At 46.3% G+C, this 8178-nt stretch overlaps 1 protein-coding gene across 4 annotated transcripts in view; it reads left to right on the top strand.

The window, feature by feature from the left end:
- Positions 1-8178, top strand: part of Smg6 (SMG6 nonsense mediated mRNA decay factor) — a 229827-nt gene that overhangs the window by 117033 nt on the left and 104616 nt on the right. For all 4 annotated transcript variants that reach the window (XM_028759168.1, XM_028759169.1, XM_028759170.1 and 1 more), the window contains one exon: positions 7635-7836. In XM_028759168.1, the coding sequence (XP_028615001.1) occupies positions 7635-7836 (202 nt within the window). The remainder of the gene's footprint in view (positions 1-7634; positions 7837-8178) is intronic.

Raw genomic sequence — 8178 nt, 5'->3', positions numbered from 1 at the left:
GGTCCTTGCCTGCATTTGTGTGCTTTCATTGGTCCTTGCCTGCATTTCTTCTCTGATCTTAAGATAAGGTGGCTACATAAGCTATACTTTTCTCTTGCACTTCCTTTAGGAAATCTACTTCCAGATGATTCCTCTGACCTGTTGGACCCTTACTTCATCTCGACCCCTTCATTTGTGCCTTCCCTCCTTGAATGGTTAGAAATTGATAGCACACAATCCTTCACTGTCCTGAGGGATTCCAAAGTTCACCATTAGTTTTCTGGGTTCTCTCCTCTTTGCCTATGTTCCTATTCTTTCTAGTCAGATCTACTGTTTCTAGGTAGGCACATGTGAAACACTTATGATGATGGTGACAGGATCTCATTACTCTTCAAGAGCTGATAAGGGAAGGTTTGCAGAGCTATTTTGTTCCTTCCCCACAGAGGCATTTAGTGGGTCTGGAGTCAGCATGTAGGTAAGGAGACTCTTTTGGCTCTGTTAGGAGATGTGATAGAATGGCTTCGTGTCCCAGGAGACTGTAATGGGCTGGGGCAAGTGGCTTCCTTGTCCACTGTAAAAGGCAGCATAGAGGGTTTTAGTCATTTTAGAACAGACTTCAGCGTTTGGAGAGACCACCTACGTGACTGTCAACTAGCACAATTTCTTAGCTCTTCTACACCAGGACTTTTTTGAGGCAAGAAAAGCAAGCAGCTGCTTTCTACTTCAGCAAGTGACCATGAGGAAAGGTGTTAATGTCAGCCGATGGAAGAAAAGCTGAAAGCAGTCTTCCATGAACCCAGACATAGGAACTCCTTGTATCCCAGGACCTTGGGCAGAGCCAGGGCAGTGGGACAACCTACCTCATTTCACAGTCTCTGCTGAAGCCAAATCTTCCCTCATCTTGATCTCTAGTTCTCAGTAAGTGAAAGAGTCAGGGGACTCTGAGAACATCCAAACCTAGCCCAGCTGTGGCAGTTGGTTTATTGCTTTCAGCTGGTACTTGAACCCAGGTCCTGGTCTTGGAGGCTTTCCCAGGTTTAATCCCCAGAGCTTTCTCTGCAGCTGTATGACACTGTGCTGACCCCGAATGAGGATAGGAAAATAGAACCAGTGCCAAGCCAGAGTCTCTTTTTCATTTGGAGTCTGGCTGTCTGCCCATGACCAGGGTTACATAATGGGAAACATAGCTGGGGCTCTGGAGAGCCCACGTTTCACCAGGCTGCCCAGACCTTCGAATTCTGACGCTATATATCTTCCTAATTGTAGCTCGGATGCATTTATCACACTGTTGGATTGGAGTACTGTTTTTTGTTTTTTTTTTTTAATCTAGAAATTCCTGAACTTGCTGCTTTTCCATTGCTTGTCCTATATAATCTGCAGATCATACTTGAAGAAACTTCTAGGGAATCTTCCGAGGCTCCCTCATCAGAAAAAAAGGGGCGTGTCCTCAGGGAGCTCACATATGTTGGCCTTGTAGATGAGATAGGAATTCTTGAGTTAAAGAAACAGCTAGTTCGTGCACCCTCATAGGCAACTTTGAATGAGAACTAATCCCAAATCTAATCGGCAGCCTTTCAAGGACGCTTAATACGTCTTCCCAAAGAGCATTTTAGGAGGTCACTAAGTAATAGTCCATCAGCACTTCCCTGAAGGAAGTGCTGGTGACTGTGGGAAGCCCCTTTGCTACCCTGGCTCCCCACCCAGTCTCCCTGGCTCCAGTTTGGGGCGTCAGCACTGCAGCCTGGCACCAAGGGGTTCCTCTTCCTCCAAGTGCTGAGCGTGGGGCACACATGATCTCTCCCATGGCAGGAGCCTCTGTTTTCTCCCCACTCCTCCCACAGGACTCCTTGTGAAAGAAAGGGGTGTTGGTCTAAAGCTTTAGTCTGACCTTGCAGGGTACAACAGCTGACCCCAGGGAGAGACTTTCCAGCACTGGGCTAAGGTTATTTGGGTCCAGTATATGCTAAACTGAGAAGACGTGTTGGGAGTGGTTACAGCTAAAAGTTTGGAGGGGCAGGAACCGTGAGAATCCGCACCAGGGAGGCTGCCAAGGGCTCCTCTGCTCTGGCCATGGAGATGTCAGAATCCCCTAGGGGCTGTTTTTCCCAAACCCAGTGCTGATGGGTTTAACACACCATAGTGATGTTACAGAGGCCATATATATGAGAATGACTTGAGAGAACTGAAATCAAATAAGACTATGACCTAGAATGAGTTTGGAGAGATGACATAGGAGAAACACTTTGGTACCTGAGAAATCCTACAGAGAGATTCCAGTGTTCTATTACTGACTGTAGGGCTTGCTACACTGCGTAGCAACATGGAGCCGCTTATGTCCTTGTTGCAGTACAGCTTCAGAATCTGATTTGCTCTGCTAGACATCTGATTTAGGGCTGAGTAATTTCTCAAAGGACCCAGTTGACTTGCTTTTATATGAACTATGATTGTTGAAGGGATAGTCTTCAACTAGGTTACCTAGTAGGCATCTCTTATTCGTGAACAAGGCATCTTGCTGCTTGTCTTAACCTCCTAGAATAGTGATCTCTTTGTATTGCAGCAGCATCTAAAACACAGATTTTGTGGTTCCTGTATCTCAGTGAGAGAGTTGCGTCTCCACCCTTATAGCCTACTATAGTTCCTAACACTGAAGTTCCAGAACTGTGCACTCATCCCAATGCAAACAGGCTTTTGACAGAACTTACTAACATCTTATGCCCAAATAGTATTCTTATAGCACCACTAGACTTGTTAGGTTTAGATCCATTTCTGCAACTAGCTGCTTATACGCTGCCATTTTTTTTTTCTTTTTGCAGTTACGTAAGAAGTGTTCCAGGGCAACCAGGAACTTAATGTTGTCTGTTGATCCAGAGAGTTGGGCTCCCAAAGGGAAATACATTTCTTAAAGCAGATAATGTATGCCTTTGAGCATTTGCTTGATAGTTTTTTGCCTCTCCTGTGAATTTGTACTCAGTGGACTTTTAGTTTCCTTGTACCTTCTTTCTGTACCACCTTGGCTGTTTCCAGATTTCTTCACCCCAGGAACCCAAAACCCAACTTGTTTCCCATCTGTACTACCTCTCTGATCTTCCATAGCTCTGAAACACAATGCAGGGCTTCTTCTCACTCAGCTCTTTCCGGGTTTGTTCTGCAGCTGTGGAGTTTGAATGTTAGTGTTTAAACAAGCTGGTATTACACAGGAAATGGCCACCTCCACAGGCCCCCGCAGGCTTGTAACATGGGGTCATTGTACTTGATATTAATCACCAGTCAGCCTATTCCCCCAGTAAAAATATGAAGAACTGTGTGAATGCTTAGTCTTCCTTGGTCTTTCTAGAAAGACAGACTGAGCCCTGGTCAGACCATTTCAACCTGTTGCCCTTCCTTAGTCCTGTCTGTTGGAGCTCTGGGAACAGTCCTACTTTCCCAGACTTTCCCTGACTTTCCCTGGCCGATAGCAGACCTAACTTTCTTCCTGCATTTCAGACAAGGAGATGATGGCCGTGGTATACCATGCCTCATATGTTCCACACCTCTGTCTTGCAAGGCACATAGTTGTATAGCATCGCCTGTGAGAACTATAGACACACAAAAAACTGTGGGCTCACCTGAGAGCAACCATCTCAGTTCCCTGGGCCGAAGAGGTCTCTAATGCTATTTGCAGAACTAACCCCAGCCTGAAGGGTTAATCTGATTCCCCAAGTCAATATCCTCCAAACAACCAGCCAAGAGTGTGTGTTGGTTCATTTCTGTGAAATGTGTTTCCCCAGTCACCTGGGCTGGCCTGGGCTGCATTGTATCGGCCAGCAGCTGCACTGCACTCAAACTGACAGCTACATTAAACCTTGGAATTCTGAGGCAATAAAAAGTAAATTAACTCTTCCCCCACCCCCCTTTCTGGTGGAGTAAGTGAATGCATGTCTGTAGTGAACCTTGGTACTGAGTGCATACCTCTAACTAGTCATTGCTGGTCTGTTTCAGGCTAGGATCTGGCATTCAGGCTACAGCCAGGGATCTGCTTTCCTCGTGTATGGTGCGTTCTTTGGCATTGGGCTAGTGGGTCACTTTGCAACTGCTGATCCCTGAACACAAATTGCACCCCAGCTTCTGAGAGACTCCACTGCCGCCATTCTGGGAGCCATAAATGAGTTTATTGAACACAGTTTCATATTCTCTGGCTGGTTTGTGTCTGCTTGGTGAAGAGTGTACCCTAACTTTAGTGGGATTTTGTAGGCTCTGGTACATCCCCCCAAATACAAGTTGAACCAGAAGAAGCCAGAAGGATTTATCTGAGCCAAGCATAGGACCATATACCTGTGATCCCAGCGATCAGGATCACTGAGGCTTTGAAGCCAGTCAGGGCTACATGGTGAGTTCCAAGCCAGCCTGGACTACAGAGTGAAAGTCTTCACACCCACCTTCACACCGTCCTACTCACCTATAACCTTCAATCTCCTCAGCAAAAAGCTGGTTAGGAATGGGTGGCAGAGCGGCGTGGCTGAACCCCACATGTTCTCAAGTATCTTCAAGCCCTTCATAGCCATAAGGAGTTTACTTTGTACCCTTCCACCAGCCTTGACTCCTTAGTGTCCAAGGGCTGCTGTGAGATGAAGGTTAAATGGCACTTCTTGTTGGGATAAGAAAGAAACATGAGGAAAAAAGAGTAAGATGTCCCCCTTCTACTTAGACAGGAAACTGTTCACCCATGGAATTGACCTCTCAACCCTTTGGCACAGTTGGCCATAAGCTTCCAGAAACAATATCCTCCTGCAGGTATTAGCTTTTCAGTTCGGGCCTCTCACCTGGGTTTTAGAGAACCTCTCCTTCTTGTTGTTGTTGTTGTTGTTGTTGTTGTTGGAGAACCTCTCCTTCTTGGTGGTGGTGGTGGTGGTGGTAGTTTGTTGATTCTTATTTCCCACACTTTTGTCACAGGTTGGCCCATGGGTACCAACAAGATCAGGCTGACCTGACTGCAGGAGTGACTTTTTGTTGAAGTAGTTTTTATATCTCCTTGATTCTGATCAGTCTAACTTGACCCTTGGACTGCTTTTATTTATATTTCTGACTTGGGAACTCAGGGCACTTCCTATGTCTTTTGGCCCCAGCTGCTGTCTTACAAAATCAGCAGGGTAAGAACTTTCATCTACCTTATCACTGCAGTGTGTCATAAGGTTTTGGCACAAGGTGGGTGGTAATGGGCGAAAGATAGAGGTGGGCAGGAGTCCCTAGTGATGATCAGCAGTCTCTGGGAGGAGTCGGTTTGGTTTCTCTGGGCCTTAGGGGACAGGAGAGCATGGTAATGAGAACCACATGGTACCACATATTTCTTCTTCTTGGATCCAAGATGGTAAGGGTGGGAGGATGAGAGGGATGGAGGGCCTCCCACTGAGGAAACTGTGGGTGATTCTCTGCCGCCTCTCTCTGGCTGGGGATACTGCTGCCCACACCCTCATCCCTAACTATGTCCTCAAGCAGCCTTGACCTGTTTAGCACCAACCATGACCTCCAAGCCAAGAATTCAGATGGGAGACTTTTCACCTTCTTCCTTCTCACTGGCGTTTTTCCTGTTTATTTTCCAAATTGCTGCTCTGCAGCCAAGCAGTGCCTGTTGGCCAAAGCTCACCACGCTGTGGGATCAGACTCAGGCAGTGGGCTCAAGTGGCCAGCAGGGCACTGGGGGAGGAAGCAGGGAACTGGAAGAGCCTCTCTGTGTGTCTCCCATGGGCAGCACTAACCTCAGAGGCAGCCCTGAGCAGCCCTATCACATCCGGTGCTTGTCTCTGCAGCCGGACCGGAGGATAAACTATCAGAGCTGTGGGGCAGTGCATCATTCCTCTTATTATTTTCTTCTCTGCAGATGGGGTCGTGGAAAGTTCAGTTCCTTTTAACCCTCAAAGTTCTGTTTATTCTACAGCTGGTAGCCTGAGTGCCGCGTTTCCCATTACATCACAGAGGAGCCCAGGCAGATTTCTGCACAGAAACGTGTTGCAACTGTTTATTTTTTTCCATATTTAAACATTTCTGACAGCCAAACTCAGCTGAGCCAAAAGATGGAGCTTTGTGAATGAGTCTGCTTGTTGGTGTCCATGCAGAGGGCTTAGAAAACTTGCATCCCTCTGGTGATTCTTCTCAAAAGTGTTCTTGCTAGGCAAAGCCTGGGAAGTAACTTGGTTCTGCAATACACGTGTGTCGATTATGTGCCGTTGTGTGATTAATGGGACTGTGTTCCGCCTGGTTCCCAGGACGCTCTTGAAAACAAGATGTTTCATTTCATTGCCTTTTCCTAGTGTAGTGATTTCAGTAAATAAACCACCTCAGCCTTCCTTCCACCTGGAGCTGGTGAGGGAGTCCCTATCCCTCTCCCTAGTGTCCCCCCAGCTTCACTCTCAGTGGCAGTTCCTGAAATGCCCTCTTTCCTGTCATCTTGGAATGGGAGTTGGAGGTTGAATGGCTTAGATCTCACCCTACCCTGTAGGCTCATGGACAGATTGCAGGGAACTCTTAGAACTTCTTGGCATAGTGCCTCTTCGTACTCCATCTCTCCTGTGACGTTGTTGTTGTTGTTGTTGTTGTTGTTGTTTTGTTTTTTATACTATTTCTAACATCTTAGCATCTAGTAGAGGGTAGGTACCTCCTACTCCAGTCTCCTGGGTTAGAAGCTTTTCTGGAGGAGAAAATCAAGTGTGTAAACTTGGCAGGCATTGTATACAACTACAATTGAGATTTACCTAGGCAGGCAAAGTTTTAGAGATGTTTAGCACCCACCAAACAATCTGAGCCACAGTAGGTGATAGTCTGAACTAAATGAACCTTCTTTCTATTATTCTACCTTAGAGTTTTGAGAGAGAGAGAGAGATCTTGTAGTGTTTTTTTTCTCAGGTTCAACCAAAACATGATTATGTGGGACTGGGGTGACCAAGCATCCTGATTTGTGTCAGACTAGCGGACTTAAGAGATGTGAAAATTTTAGTGTTAAAACTTGGACAGTCCCAGGATGGTTAGTCATCCTGTGTCTAATGTACAAGTGAGAGAAGGAAGAAGGCATGGGACAGCCAAGATAGCATTGAAGTGAGCAAGAAGCTTTCCCTTCCAGAGCAGACTTTGGCAGGACAGGAAGGGGGATTTTCTTGGACATGTATTCATTTTACTGCTTACATATAGAGAATTAATTTATAAAGTATTTCTAATAAGGAAGCCTACTTGACTACACAGTGTGACTACTCCCTGTGTGGTTATACCTGAGGGAGAGAGGTTAGTGCCCAGTTTCTGTCTGTGTGGCATATACTTGACTATGCAAGAGCTGGGACTTCTGAGAGCTGCTTTAGGCACTGGGTATCGAGATTGATTTGAAGTGTCTCCTCATACTGTCTGGAAAGGTGACAGGACCAGCATTAAGCAACTGGTCCTCAAAATTCTTTTTTGTCCTCTCTGGTTAGGATTAAAAGTCCCATGATCAGTTTCACCTTTATATAAAGCAGTATACATACCTCAGATGGTGGCTATGTGCACAACTTCTTATTGCATTTTTGGTAATATTTCTTGACAGCTGCCAGCCAGCCTTACAGCTTTTGTTGCAAGTACCTTTCTGTTCCCAAAGCATGAAGAACACTTTCACTGATCTCTCTAGAGCCATTCTTTTCTTATCTTGTTTCTTACAGGGTTGCTGTGGATGTGTGGTCAACACTAGCTGATTTTTGTAACATACTGACTGCAGTGAATCAGTCTGAGGTGCCACTGTACAAGGACCCGGATGATGACCTCACCCTGCTTATCCTGGAAGAGGATCGGCTTCTCTCTGGCTTTGTCCCCTTGTTGGCTGCCCCTCAGGACCCCTGCTACGTGGAGAAAACCTCGGATAAGGTCAGCTGCAGGCCAAACATCCCTTCCCATTTACCCATTCTCTTAATTCTCCAGACTTTATTCTTGGGAAGTTTTCTGTGCAAACGGAACATGATTAAGTCATTGAGAAGGGTGTTAAGGGAAAATATCGACCTTTTAGCCACTGACATCCAGTTCTGTGTCCTGAAAAAAATCCTTCTCAACTTCCTTTGTGGGGGGTGTCTCCCCCCAATCCCCCTGTGCCTGTGTGTGTATGAGAGAGAGAAAGGAAGAGAGGGAGGGAGGGAGGGAGGGAGCAAGAGAGAAAGAGAGAGAGAGAGAGAGAGAGAGAGAGAGAGAGAGAGAGAGAGAGAGAGAGAGAGA

Source organism: Grammomys surdaster, unplaced genomic scaffold (genome assembly GCF_004785775.1).
Source record: "Grammomys surdaster isolate TR1022 unplaced genomic scaffold, NIH_TR_1.0 126278, whole genome shotgun sequence".
Lineage (NCBI taxonomy): Eukaryota > Metazoa > Chordata > Mammalia > Rodentia > Muridae > Grammomys > Grammomys surdaster.
The sequence above is the reverse complement of the archived record's forward strand: the minus strand, read 5'-3'. Positions and strand labels throughout refer to the sequence as shown.